The sequence below is a fragment of the Equus caballus genome, chromosome 1 (assembly GCF_041296265.1).
Source record: "Equus caballus isolate H_3958 breed thoroughbred chromosome 1, TB-T2T, whole genome shotgun sequence".
Lineage (NCBI taxonomy): Eukaryota > Metazoa > Chordata > Mammalia > Perissodactyla > Equidae > Equus > Equus caballus.
In genome coordinates, this window is record NC_091684.1 from 154,074,197 (window position 1) to 154,089,150 (window position 14,954).

At 41.9% G+C, this 14,954-nt stretch overlaps 1 protein-coding gene across 1 annotated transcript in view; it reads left to right on the top strand.

Annotated features, from left to right (window-relative positions):
* The window catches only part of SHC4 (SHC adaptor protein 4), a 125,171-nt gene that overhangs the window by 88,131 nt on the left and 22,086 nt on the right, over positions 1–14,954 (top strand). Inside the window, exons 7-10 of the mRNA XM_001502224.5 lie at positions 1,434–1,557; positions 3,351–3,522; positions 6,346–6,406; positions 13,701–13,880. Of these exons, the coding sequence (XP_001502274.1) occupies positions 1,434–1,557; positions 3,351–3,522; positions 6,346–6,406; positions 13,701–13,880 (537 nt within the window). The remainder of the gene's footprint in view (positions 1–1,433; positions 1,558–3,350; positions 3,523–6,345; positions 6,407–13,700; positions 13,881–14,954) is intronic.

A 14,954-nucleotide genomic window follows, 5' to 3' on the forward strand; every position in this document is an offset into this window, starting at 1 on the left:
GTAAAATTAATTCTGGAATGAGAATTATCTGAGATTCCTTGAGATGATCATCAACATAAAACTAAAGAAACACTGCTGTAGGTTCTACTATTATCTACTGTTTAGATTCTGCAAATTCTCTCAGATGTGAATGAATTGCCCTTTACTTTAAATAAATACGAAATCCTTTCCAAGACAACGCAAAGCATAAAATCATGCTTCCAAGTCAATGCAGTTAAGTCGTTCCAGAAAGACAGACTTCTCTCCCTCGGCAGGTGTCCCTTTGAGTGAGTGATGTGCTCCCGTGTTGGTTTCACAGCTCCTGAGACCCCTAGTGCTTCCCCGGTATCTAATCTAAGTCCCCATGCACTCACTTAAGACTTTTTATTCTCAGAGAGTAGCTGACAATTTTACAACATTCTTGTATATATTTAACTGTTTTCAAGCTTTCCTTCATCCCTCAATTCTTCAGGTTATACAAACCAATATTCTTTTTTAAAAAATTGTGTTTCTCGTGAGACTTAGTGCCTCTATCTTTACGTCATCTTTAGGACTCTCTCTAAGCCATCCTTATGAAACTTCAATTTCAATTACATCTTCCTGTTGCAGGGCCCTAAGCACAACACCATCCTCTAAGCAAGGCAAGAAGGATGTTCCAAATGGTGGGGAGGTTAATTGACAGTCCCTGAACATGAGCTCTTGTTTTTGCTTGGCAGCAGCAGATTTGCTAGTTTGTTTAGTTGTGATATTCTGTCAGCAGCTCCCTCCACATTTATTTGTTTGATTTACTTGTGAAAACTAGCCGTTCCCAGTCCCTGCTTCTCAGAGGAAGTTTTGATGCTTTTGGTAGTGTCATCCTCCCCAAATCTTGATTTTGATGCTTGTTGGAGATGGCCCTTCAGTAGGACTTCAGACGTGGGGATGACCAGGCCGTCACTGCTCTACAGTTGTAATGACACGGCACAGAGATGCCCAGAGGGGAGGGTATTCTGAAGCTCCTATCTTCACCAGCAGCTCACCCCCACTTTGGGGGAGAGGGCTTGGAAAGTTATCTTTTTTCAATCTTCTGTAGCATGCCATGCAAAGAAAGACCACACGCCCCACCTCCGCACCGGATTACTGCCCTAAGCATCTCCTGTGTTGACTCTACTAACATGAGTCACATTCTAAGTCAAGGTCAGTCTACTTTTATAAAAATGTGGGCCCAAAATACCTGCCTTGACACCAAAGTTTGTAAGCACTTTGAGATATTTAGATGTAAAATATGGATGTTTCTTCTCTTTGATAGATATGAAATATGAGATATTCTTTATGCCATTTCAGAGCTGAAGAGAGCTTGAAACCTACTCCCTTTTATGCAACTACTAGTTCATGTTCTGGAAGTATTTTGACTTTATATAATTTTCTCTAACTCAAAATTTATTGTAATATTTTTCTTGTATGTCCTCTTGCAGCCTGCCACATATTGGAATGCCGCAATGGAATGGCCCAAGACGTCATAAATACCATAGGGCAGGCTTTTGAACTCCGGTTTAAACAGTATTTGAAAAATCCTTCTTTGAATACTTCTTGTGAAAGGTCAGCCAAGAGTTCTATAATTATTTGGCTTGCCATATTTTGTTTTATTTTAAAATTAATATGGCATTTTCATGCTTTTTTGTGTGTGTGAAGAAGATTGGCCCTGAGCTAACATCTGTTGCCAATCTTCGTCTTTTTTTTTTTCTCCTCAAAGCCCCAGTACATAGTTGTATATCCTAGTTGTAGATCATTTTAGTTCTTCTATGTGGGATGCTGCCACAGCATGGCTTGATGAGTGGTATGTAGGTCCGTGGCCAGGATCTGAACCAGCAAACCCTGGGCCACTGAGGCAGAGTGCGCGAACTTAACCACTCGGCCAAGAGACCAGCCCCCAATATGGCATTTTTAAATTGACAAATGAAATTAGTAATTTTTTTCTTACAAATAGGCACGGTTTCAGTATAAACTAATAGTGACATTTTCTATTTTTCTTCCACTCATATTTGTCTAAATATTTCCTCCTGCTAGATATTTTATTGTCACAAAATTAAAGGAGACGCTAAAAGTGAGAAGGGCTCGGCTCTCTTTCTCTGATGTTATACAGAGCTATGAATTAAGTAGTATCATAAAAGAATAAACATCAACAAATTTCTCAGATTTGTTTCAACCCCAGATCCCTTGCACATCAGTAAAAAGAAAAAGAAAAATCGAGAAAGAGGAGCCAAATAAGAAAACTCAAATGTCTATAGCAAGAATTGCTGGTTTGCAACGTAAATAGATCTGCTCCAGCTAAACCGTGGCAGGATGGAACACAACGTGACCCAAGGAGCTGGTTGTTCTGTCTGAGGCACAGAAAGTCCGCAATGAAAGCTGAGCCCTTTCAGGGCTGTCAGACTCCACCATGTGTGGAATGCAATGAGGCCCCTGGCTCGCAGAATTGACGCCTGAGAAATGAAACTCTTGGGCACTTTTAAGTGCATTTCTCCCCTTAATTTGTCATTTTGTGTATCCACAAACACTGGGTTTGGAGACCTCCTTCTATAAAGTAGGCTAGGGTAGCACAGGAGAGAGCGTTACCAGAAGGCCTTGATGTTGAACTTTTCCCAGGATAGCACTTACATCTTAGTGCTGTCATTTTGTTGACATGTCATGAACCCAACAAAACTGTGGGTTGTCAATGGAATCCGTTCAATCCAAAAAGACTTGATTTGTTCTTTTTCATAAGAAACTTCTACTAATTCCAATTTGGAAGAAAAGTCTGGGATTTTATTTTGCCCTGTTTCAATTTTAAAAACAATGCATGTTTACATAATTCTACCCACTTGCCACATATGGTTCTAATATTTCTTTATGAATCCCATATACTCCAGATTTGTGCAGACAAGATAGCTGGCCATAGCTCACTTATTTTTTTCATCTTGGTTTAATAAACTTGGCCAGGTCCTTTACCCAATAGCTAAATTTTCTTTCAGCAAAATATTCTGAAGTGGTCCAAAGTGTGCTAGAGATACCCAGGAAAACTTTGTATTTTTATACGCTATTGACAAAACACCTTACATTCAGGGAGTTTATATAAGTATGTATATATATTTTTTTATCACTGGGGGAGACACAAAGCATCACTCTTGGCACTTTTTCTTGGCCTACCCTACTTTAATTGTCGATGGAAAGCTAAACAACTCAACCATCTGGTTGCTTCCATCCAGATGTTTGACATCACTTAATCACAGCTCTAAACTGAAAACACAAATGCGACGTTTTTCAGGATGATTTGCTTGGTTCTGATCCCTCTGCATCCCCTACAGCATTTGAATTCCCGCCCAGCCTCTTGGGGATTCTTTTTTCCCTTACAGTGAGGAGGTGCATCTTGACGGCCATGCGGAGGAGAGAGAAGATCATGAGTATTACAATGAAATCCCCGGGAAGCAGCCACCTGCAGGCGGGGTTTCAGATGTGCGGATCAAAGTTCAAACCCCAGAACAAATGGCTTACTGCCCCATACGGTGTGAAAAGTTGTGCTATTTGGTAAGTAATGTTTTATTGTTATTGGAACTAGCAAGGCACTTCTGTCCTTATCACTAGAGAGCTTAACTTGAGGGTTTCCAAATGCTAGTTTAGAGAAAGTGTCATCTTCCTCAGCGCGGAGCCAGAGAGTGAATCACGGTGGGACCCTGTCCCAGATCGCTTTTACTCCTAATCCTCCAACCTCAGCCTCAGCAGATGACCTCACATCTCACTTCGCTGGGAAGACTAGGGCGGGCCAACACGTTATCCTCAACTTCACCCTTCCTCATCTCCAAGTCCTCCTGTGTTCTCCTTGCTTCTCTTCCTTAGCTACTGTCTCCACAGCTCATCTTTCCCCTGAGCTCCTGGTCCCATCCCCTCCTTCCAGCTCTGTGCCGTTGTTCTGTCTATCAGTCTCCGTCTCAGTCCCTATTCTCTCTCTGTCTACTGGTTCCTTCCCTTCTATCTGCAAATAAACCTGGACTCCTCCAGCCAACTAATAATGTCCCATCTCCTTCTCATCTTCCTTTCACTCACAGATTTCTAGAAAACAGCATCTTTATCTCTGCATTCCCATCCACACTCTACTTCTAAGATCTGAACTCTGCTTGACAACTTATTAGAAATTACTTTTACATTAGTCACTAATTGTTTCTTTTTTGGTCACGAAGGGTTTAATAGTTAGATAGATTTAACATCACTAATTACTCCTTTCCTTCCTTCCTTCCTTCCTTTTCTCTCTCTCCTCTTTTTTCTCTCCCTTCCTCCCTCTGTCTTTCTTTCTTTTTTCATTCATATTTCCAAGACTTTATTATGAATATTTTTAAATATACAGAAAAATTGACAGAATTATACAGTGAACACTCATACTGACCATCTAGATTCTGCAATTAAAATTTTACTATATTTGCTCTGTCATCCTATGTAACAATGAATCACCCATCAATCCATCTTATTTTTGATACGTTTCAAAGTAAGTTACATCTTTTCTTTTTCTTTCTTTATTTTTTGCTGAGGAAGATTAGCCCTAAGCTAACATCTGTTGCCAGTCTTCCTCTATTTTGTATGTGGATCACTGCCACAGCATGGCTGATGAGTGGTGTAGGTCTGCGCACAGGATCTGAACCTGCAAACCAGGGCCACCAAAGTGGAGCATGCTGAACTTAACCACTATGCTATGGGGCTGGCCTTGCATCTTTTCTTTTCTTTCTTTTCTTTCTTTCTTTTTTTTTTTTGTGAGGAAGATTGGCCCTGAGCTAACATCTGTTGCCAATCTTCCTCCTTTTGCCTGTGGAAGATTGTTGTTGAGCTAAGATCTGTACCAATCTTTCTCTATTTTGTATGTGGGATGCTGCCACAGCATGGCTTGATGAGCAGTGCTAGGTCTGGTCTGCACCCAAGATCCAAACCTGTGAACCCTGGGCCTGGAGTGTGTGAACTTAACCACTAAGTCACTGGCCAAGCCCTGGCATCTTTTCTTTTTATGTCTTGTTTTCTTCCATCCCCTCCCCTGCAAACCCAAGCCCTTGCGTTAACACCATGTAAGCAATCTCCAGTGCTCTGCCCTTAGCCCTAGTTTCTTCACTGGCATGCCACCTCTGTACACACTTCTCCAGCTTCTCTGTCTTCAGCCATTACCTGTCTCTCCAGCTGTGATGCCTTGTCCATTACCTTGTTCATATCGAGGTTGAACTTAGCATTTTCTCCTTGACTCCAAACCAGACTCCTCTACTTATTTGCTCATGTTTATTACTCACACTGCCGCTCTTTCACTAATCCACAGTCTTTTGTTCTTCTCACGCTTTGGGCCCCACATCAACTCAGTCTTCAAGATCTAGGATTCTACCTTGAAAATACCTTTTTAAAAATTTTTTAAAGATTGGTGCTTTAGCTAACATCTATTACCAATCTTTTTTCTTCCTTCTTCTTCTCCCCAAAGCCCCCAAGTACATGGTTGTATATTCCAGCTGTAAGTCCTCCTGGTTGTGCTATGTGGGATGCCACCTCAGCATGGCTTGATGAGTGGTGTCATGTCTGTGCCCAGGATCCAAACCAGCAAAACCCTGGGCAGTCGAAGTGGAGCACGTGAATTTAACCACTTGGCCATGGGGCTGGCACCTGAAAATATCTTTTGAATCTATCTAACCGTTTCCATTCCTGCTGTACCTGTCTAGGTCCTGGTCCTCACCTGCCTAGATGATTCTGAAAGCCCTTTATTTGTCTCCAATTTCATTCCCTCGATCCGTCCGGCACAGTACTGCCAGATTAATCTTTCCAAAGCATAGACACTGCCCTTATCAGAGCACCAGTGGATGCCCATTCCATTATTGAAGAGAGTTGTATGTAGAAGGAATCACTGAAGCCCTTTGATAGCATGAGATTTTGGGGGATGAAAAGTGAGCCTGGCATAGCATAAACCTCAGTAGAGGAGGGCTCCAATGTGCTAATTCGCGGTTAGATAGAAGTTTGCTACACGACCACTTTTTATACAAGTGTCCTGGGATCACACTTTCTGGCCGAAACTTGGGTTCAGTCCTGGAATGTGACCTCCCAAGCAGAAACAGTAACCCACAGGATTCAGGCCTTACATGGGCAGCCTTTATGACCCCTTCAGCCCTACCCCAGTCAGATCCACCTTTGCAGCTCCAAAACAAGGCACTCTGAGAGGAGTCTATGCTCCCCTCCCCAAATCTCAGTTTCCTTTCCTTACCTGTCAGACACTTCCTGTGTTAGAAAGTGAAGTTGTCTGCTATGTTCTGCTGGGAGCATGACTAGTGTTTCGGTTGTTTGTTGAAAGTTTATGGACGTGCTACGTAAATGTTTCACAATTTGTTTTTGGTGCAGCCTGGGAACTCCAAGTGCGGCAGCGTGTACGAGAACTGCTTAGAACAAAGCAGGGCAATAGGTAGGTACCATGGCCCTTCCCCATCTGCCACGCTCTGGATTCCTTTCAAGTTGTGTGGTTGTGTGTGGCCTTCACTCTTAAATACTTCGTAGGAATGGTAGGTGTATACAACTAAACAGGTAAATCTTCAACCGCAGGCTTCCCCCATTCTGATGGCCCAGAATGCCACATGTGTGTCCATCAGAAGGCTCATGGGTCCCCCTTGCGGTTGTGTGTTCTACCATGTTGTCATTCTCCTTTATGGGTTCCTCCACTGCTTTGACATCATGAAAGCTCTTGGGCTGGAAAGGTGCTTTCTCTGCGCAAAACTCAAGGGAGTTCCACTTCAAAGAATTCAGACAGTAAGCTAACGTGAAAATTGATGCTTGTCGAATCCATAAGGATTAAGATAAAACCTTTATTTCTGCTTGGCCAAGGGAACAAAAAGAAATCTGAAATGTGAGAGTCCCACTTAGGCACCCATCCACCTCATACTTGTCGGGGCATTAAATGTCTTATTACTGCACATGCTAATTGACGTTGGGCACAACTTTGCTGTAATAAATGTAGGGCAATGACTATCAGACTGGAAGTATATTTTCATAAAAACAAGTTACACTGCTAGTTAGTCATTTCATTCCTATAACTCATTGGAAGTAGTTCTTCTTTGGGGAAGGAAAGTTTTGCAGCTTTAGAGGATGAGGTGACTGAATGGTAGTGCGGTGGAGGATAGAGATGGATAACCAACTTAAGGACTCAAATTAGTAGGAACTTGCCACCCAGAAGGCAGTCACTTCCAAGGATACTTTCATATTTCCTATGGAATTACACCAACGTAATCTATTAATTTTATTATTTCTTACAGAATGGGGAATACATGAGGCTTTATTGGTTTTGGTACAGCCATGATTACCACCTTTCTCCATCTTGCGAAAATAATAAGAGTCGTGAGCTAAGGCAGTATTTTAAATTCTTTAGAAACACAGTTCCTTTTGATAGAAATTAAAATTCCATGCCATTCTTTAAAGTTACTTAAAATTTCAAACTAATTCTTAATAATGTGACTAAGACAAATTAAAATAATGGTGTGTGACTGTCTTGTTAAGACTGTGCTGTCTAGGAGCTATAATCTCTCTCTCCTTTCTCCCACCCTGAAACTCCCTAACCTAAGGATTTGATAGTCAGGACCATGCCCCATGTGCTCTGTAGCATGGAAACCATTTTTTACCTGTGCTGAATCTCACTTCACGGGTGGAAATATCTCCTGTCCTGTTTTATCTCATTCTACCTTCTTCATTTATTCAACAATTCACTCAGTGACTGTTTTTGAGGACCTCCCGTGGGTCAAGCACTGCGCTAGGTGCTAGGGATGGAGAGACAACTGGCAAATGTAGTTTGCAGTTGAACCAGGAAGATACACCTTAAACAAGTGCTTATAGGTGTGGGAAGTGTTTCAAAGCCTAGGATGTTATGGAAACAAATAGCAGGGAAACCTAACTTAATCTGGGAGACTATAGAGGATTTCCCTAAGAAAGTAACAAGCAAACCAAACCAAGACCTGAAGGATGAGTGGGAATTTTCCAGGCACAGAGAGAGAAGTGGGGAGGGAAAGAAGAGAAAGAGAGAGAGAGAGAGAGAATACATGAGTACCAGAATTCCTAAGTATGCCAGGATCAGTTCCCAGATCACAGCGCCGAGAGGGCACAGGGGGAAAGAGAGATGAGTCATGGGCCTGGGACAGAGTCCTGAGGAAGTCTGGAATTTTTAGCCCTGCACAATACCTCCCTTTCCAGCTCATCTCCCTCCTCTCCATTAAACAGTCATCATGGCAAGCCCTCCTGTTCGCAGTCACCCAGCCTCTGAAAGGATCTCCCTGAATGCAGATCCTTGACATTTCCAGAATTAAGTTGAATGTGCTAATTCACAACACTACCATTGGAAAAAAGGGGCATGGTTTCTTGTCTTTCTTCTTCTCAAGAGCTCTCACCTTGAGTTTTATTTTACATTTTAAAGTACATATCCTCCAAAAGCATAAATTTATGAAGGAATAAATAATATGGAAGTACTATTTCAACCTTATTCAAGATTTTTTTTTTGTAAATGTAGCCTTGTCATAGGATCCAATTTGTTTCTGTTTATCTTAGTTTTATTTTTCCATTAAACCAAAAAACAATGTAACTCCTTATTTCATGGTTTATACATGCCTATAAGCAGATCCAAACTCATGAACAGACTTTTGTAATAAACGTTTATTTGGAGCCTGGAATATATTTTTCCATAAATTTAATTTTAGTCACGATGGCCATTTCCTAGACAAGTGCACCATATTCTACTATTCTGATTTGCCTGTGCTGGAGCTTCATGGTCTATTTTGTAAGGACAAATACAAACACAGAAAATTCTACCGCAAGTGCCTGTTCGTCAGTTATACTCTAATTATGGGACAGTCTGGGACCAGCACAGAGCTTCATCACACTACATTCCTTTTAGAACAGCCCTAAGCTAACAATTCGTAACTGAGAGCTTTCCGAATCTTGGGGAGGTGAGAGATGGTATTTGCAATTTGAAAAAAGCCCTCCAGCTGGAGACTTTCCTCATCTGAAAATCACTGAGGCACAACATTATTTCCTTAGAAAAGCATCTTGTTCCAGTGGGGAACCAGAATGTTAGGAAGCCATCTCCCCAGACCTCAGCCACTAGGACCATGGAGGATAGAAGGACTCAACCCCTACTCCAGGAGCCACAACAAGTAAGGTCCCTCCTATTGTGACAGGAAGGACTTTACTACTGCAGTGTCCATTCATCCACAGACACCTAGAAATCAGGTGCTCCTGTCTGGGGTCTGCCTGTGACTACTGGGCATATGTTTAAAAAGTGATCTGAAATTCTTGACCAGTGAGCAAATTAATAGCAGTTGCCAGAATAGCAAATATACATGGTTTTTATGGCTTTTCCTAGAGATTCATACATAATCATATGAGAGACACCTATACAAATATTTTCAATAAGGTTTGGCTTTTTCCTTCCAAGACATTTATTAATTCAAATATTAACTTAAAACTTGCATTCTGGTGTATTATAAATATTGCAATAGGCTTCTGGTTATTGAAGGAGTTGATGGTATTTATATATATAAAAGATCCTTATCCTTAATACCAAGTTCCCTATGGAAAAAAAAAATTAGCAAAATAGAATGATTCCCCAACCTTCAAGTTAAAATAAAAATGTTGATATTTTAAATCAAAAAGACATTAAATTCCCACAAATCCTAAGGGCTTGCACTTAACAACTTTGGTATTTACAGTAAATACACTGTGTATGTATTTATTTTCTGCCACAAATCTTCTCTTGGGCGGTTGCATAGGTTCTCAGAGTAACACTTGGCATAAGGACTTTTGGAATACATAATGGCTGGCGTGTGTGCTTAAGCTGTCATCAACCACACACTTTATCCTAGAAAGATTTTAAATTTGGTTACAGGATGAGATATCTTTTTTTTTTTTTTTTGAGGAAGATTAGCCCTGAGCTCACATCTGCCGCCAAACTTCCTCTTTTTGCTGAGGAAGACTGGCCCTCAGCTAACATCCATGCCCATCTTCCTCTGTTTTATGTGGGATGCCTACCACAGCATGGCCTGACAAGTGATGCGTAGGTCCACACCCAGGATCCGAACCGGTGAACCTCGGGCCGCCGAAGTGGAACATGCAAACCCAACCGCTATGCCATCGGGCCAGCCCTGATATCTTTTTTTTTTTTCAGTTTAAAACAATATTGCTGACTTAAATATTATGGCACATTTGAAAAAAAACGAGGGGTAGTTTTCAAGAGAGACTGGGTATAGACATGTATGCTTCTGTGTCATCTTATGGGATGGTAAACTTGATGTGGTTATCTCATGCCAGTGCTCTGTGAGGGGCAGAATAGTCAGCGCCCTGTGCTAAAGGTTGACTCAGGATCTTCAGAACACGGTGAGGTCAAGTATGCTAAGAGAGGAAAACTGGGTAGACACTCAGTCGTCTGTTCATTTAGCTGACAAACATTTTTCTTTTGAGCACCTGCTTCATAACAGGTGTTGAAGATGCAGAAGATGTACAGACAGATGGGTCCTAGTCTCTCCTCAAGGACTCAAGGAATTTGCAGTCTCAACAAAGGAAAGACAGACTAGTAAACAGATAGTGGCACCTTACCCAGCCTAGGGGAAGGAAGGACTCGGAGGAAGGCTTCCTGAAGAAGGTGGATTCAGAGCAGAATCTTAAAAGACAAATAAGAGGTAGGTAAAGAAAGAGACGGAGAGGATGTTTCAGCAAGAGATGAGCATCACGTGCAGAGGCCCAGCAGCAACGAATAAAGACACGACTGAGCAGTGATGGGAAGTATTTATTGAATGCCTACTATGAGGCAGGCTCTGTGCTCAGTGAGTGTCTCAGCCACATTCTTTCATTTAATTCTCACAATCATATCTTAAGCCAGGCATCCCCATTTTATAGATCTGCAAACTGAGTCTTAGAGAGGTTAAGTAATTTGTCCCAGGCCACACAAATAATAAGAGGTACCATAGCGTTCTGAACTCAGGTCCATGTTAATTTGGAAGCAGACTTCTTACAAACGCTTTTGATCATATTCCACTTTCAGTAAATTTTTATGAGCAGGCACTCCTAAATAAATAATAATTCAATCATGTCTAAGTCATATATATAGTCATACATGTAGTAATATATTATGCATGTATTATAAAGCATACAGAAAAATAGAAAATTTCAAAGTTAGAGTTAAGGAGAAATAATATTTTTAAAAAGTCTTGTGCTAATTATAGTGGCTGAATACTATCACTAGATAATATCTCAAGGCCCGATACATATTTAGAGCATTTATTGATAAAGAAAATAAACATAAATCCACATTTAAAATCTTGGTAATTTTAACTTTGGGGGGGCCAAAGTTCTGATCTAATTAGATCATTCTTGTTTATAAGCTCATAATGCAGTTAAGGAGGAGCTTGTACTGAGTGAAAGAATGGTCTTCAATCCCTGATTTCTTTGCAGTGACATTTTAGCCACTTGTCCATTTGTGAAAGTAAGTTTAGTTTAAACTAGATAATGTAATTCATAAATCCACTTAACCAAGCAAATGGACACTGTCGTATGTTGCAAAATGCAACAAAGAAACGAGGTGCCCTGTCAACTCCTCCCTTTGTAGAAATACCACTCCTCCCTCAGGATATCCCACATAACAGAGGATGACATGGGACAAGGTGACGTGTAACAGCTGACAGGCAGCAAGGAGTAAAGGAGGATCAGGTAGTAAGACTGTAGTCTTCCGACTGGGCTTCCCCTATTTGGTGTACTCGCAGGTTTCCATACTTTGTGTTGTAAGAATCATAGCACTAGTCACCATCATGTGAAATCCAACATAAGGTTGGTCCTTTTTGGACCACATGGAAGGGGTGGTTTTAATGACTGGAACGGTGGAAGGACTGATGTTGTTTTATGGTAAGACAAGGGAATGTCAATGTCACGGCTTCAGGGGCAGCCACATGGTGATCTTGTAGCACATATAGCCAAAACTATAAATGTACTTTTTTAAACAGAAAAGCAAAAATATTCTGTCCTGGCATTCTCAGGACAGAGCCATCTGAATGTACAAAGTACGTCATGCCATGAGGTAGTAAAATATGATGTTAATATCCATTCATTCAGTAACTATTTACTGATGTCCTATTGTGTGCCAGGCATGTGCTAAGAGCGGGAGTTGCAGCTGTGAACAAGACAAGATCCCTGTCTTCATGGAACATGCAGTCTAGATGCAGTACAGACATTTAAAAAAATAGTAACATAATAGAATTAATTACTCTTGTGATGTGGGCTTCAAAGTGAAGTACAAACTTCTAGGAAAGCAGAGAGACTTGGTGTAGTCTGAGAAGGTCAGGGAAGCTTCTTCTGAGAAAGGGATGCTTAAACTGACCCCTGAAGAATGAAGGTGATGGAGAAGGGGAGGGAAGAGCATGTCAACCAGAGAAGATGGCCTTCCGATGGAGATCACACTGCAGGAAGGCCAGTGTGAGCCGGGCAGAGACTGGGGAGGAGAAGGGTGCAGGGGAAGCTGGGTAGCCAGGAGCAGGGCCTAGGGCTTGTTGAAGAGTTTGAGCTTCATCCCAAGAGCAATGGGAAGCAATTAAAGAGTTCTTAAACCTCTGAGAAATATGATCAGATTTTCAGTTGTCAAAAGATCATTTTGGCCTCAGTGTATAGAATGGAATGGAGGGGGAGGGGAGAGAGTCAGGGGAAGGAGGAGGTAACCTGAGGGGTGAGTCCTTTCCATTAAATAACAGAATAAACATCAGCAGCTGGTGCAAGGCTGAGCTTGGCAAAATGAAACTTTGGACCCAGCCCTGGTGGCCTAGCGGTTGAGTCGAATGTGCTCCACTTTGGCAGTCTAGGTTCGGTTCCTGGGCATGGACCTACATGACTTGTCTGTCAGTGGCCATGCTGTGGTGATGGCTCACATACAAAAAAAGAGGAAGATTGGCAACAGCTGTTAGCTCAGGGTGAATCTTCCTGAGCAAAAAAAAAAAAAAAAGCAAAAGCAAAACTTTTGGCAGAGAGGGAAGACAGACTTATACTCTTTTATTTTCTTTTGAAAGATTTTATTTTTTTCCTTTTTCTCCCCAAAGCCCCCGGTTCATAGTTGTATATTCTTCGTTGTGAGTCCTTCTAGTTGTGGCATGTGGGATGCTGCCTAAGCATGGTTTGATGAGCAGTGCCATGTCCGCTCCCAGGATTCGAACCAATGAAACACTGGGCCGCCTGCAGTGGAGTGCGCAAACTTAACCACTCGGCCACGGGGCCAGCCCCCCAGAGTTATACTCTTAATACTTTAAAACTAAGTAATGAGTGTTTTGAAAAGCAGTTTAGATAGTAGATATTCAGATTCTCTATGACGTGTGTGTTTTCATGCTTCCTGGACTGCAGCTCTGAGCAGGGTCGTGTATGGGTTTGTGCTGTTTGCTGAGCAGTCGGCTCTCTTTCTTCCCTGGCTGTTCCTCCTTGGGGTCTTTCTGAGTTGTCTCCTGGCTGCTGTTGAAGCAATGTGTCAGCTGGGGGATGGGGCAGGGAGGGGCGGGGAGCCCAGTGAAAGGATACTTTCCCTCAAAGCCCGGGGCTTATCCTGGCTTTACAGGTCAAATCTAAAAGTCAATATTCAGTCCTTGTACAAGATGGGGGTGGCTTTTCCCTTCCTATCAATTCTAGACTCAAACATGATTTTTTTTATTGTTTACAAAGCAAAACCATGATACATTGATCATTAATCACTGCAGGTAATGCACAGGAGAGAGGAGTGCAGTCCCAAGCAGACGCCTCATCAATGAAGCACACGTGTCGAGTGGATCTCTTCGACGACCCCTGCTACATTAACACACAGGCTCTTCAAAGTACACTTGGCCCTGCCCGAAATCAAGGCTCAGCTTACCCGCTGGGGAGCCCGTGGCACCGTGAAAGTAAGTGGCTGCTCACTGTCTGTATTCGCTTCCTGTGGCTGCTGGAACAAATTCCCAGGAACTGGGAGTCTTAAAACAACGGAAATGTATTCTCTCTCAGTTCTGGAGGCCAGAAGTGTTAAATCAAGTTGTCAGCCGGGTGGATTCTTTCTGGAGGCTCTGGAGGAAAACCTGTTCCATGCCCCTCTCCTAGCTTTTGGTGGCTGCCAGCAATTCTTGGTGTTCCTTGGCTCATAGACTCATAACTCCAGTCTTGGCCTCAGTCTTCACTTGGCCTTCACCCCTGTTTCTCAAACCTCCCTCTCCTTTCTCTTATATGACATTCCCTTTCTCTTATGGGTAGGCCCTAAATCCGGAAAGCTCTCATCTCGAGATCCTTAATTACATCTGCAAAGACCCTTTTTCCAAACGAGGTCACATTCACAGGAACCAGGGGGCAGGACTTGGACACATCTTTTTGAGGCCACTATTCAACTCACTATACTGTCTCTCGTTTTAAAGAAAGTGATGTCCTTGGCCTCATTTTCAGGGAGCCAAAAGGATTCTTTCTTACCTCAGTCCCTCACCACAGTTATAGATTAGAACTTGGTGGAGATGTTATGGATTTCAAGATTTTGAGGCTTTGATTTTGAATAATCTTTTCAAATACTTTATATTGACTCTCAACTTTTGCTTTCTGCTGTGTGCTCTTGCTGAAGGAAAGGCTGTCAAATCAGGAGATAATTTTGAATTTGTTTGTTCGCATGAGGTACAATGACCACTATTTCGGCTCTGTTTAGTGGTGGTGTTAATTTTATCCATTTCAAAATCCCTTGGTAAGTCATCTGTATAGCAGTAAAATCAGATGGCTTCTTTCTTCAACCATACACTGTGAGTAACACACAATAGGACAAACATCATTTTCCTGCCAAATTGCTTCAAGGGGTAAATGCATAAACAGGAACATAAATAAATAAAAGGAAAACAAGCCAAAAGCCTACAATCAATTGAAAAATAAACAAAAAGTGCTTTTCATAAAATACCGAAGGTTGTTGGGTTCAGAGCTTGGCTTGGTGTCAAATTTGGCTCGCTCTG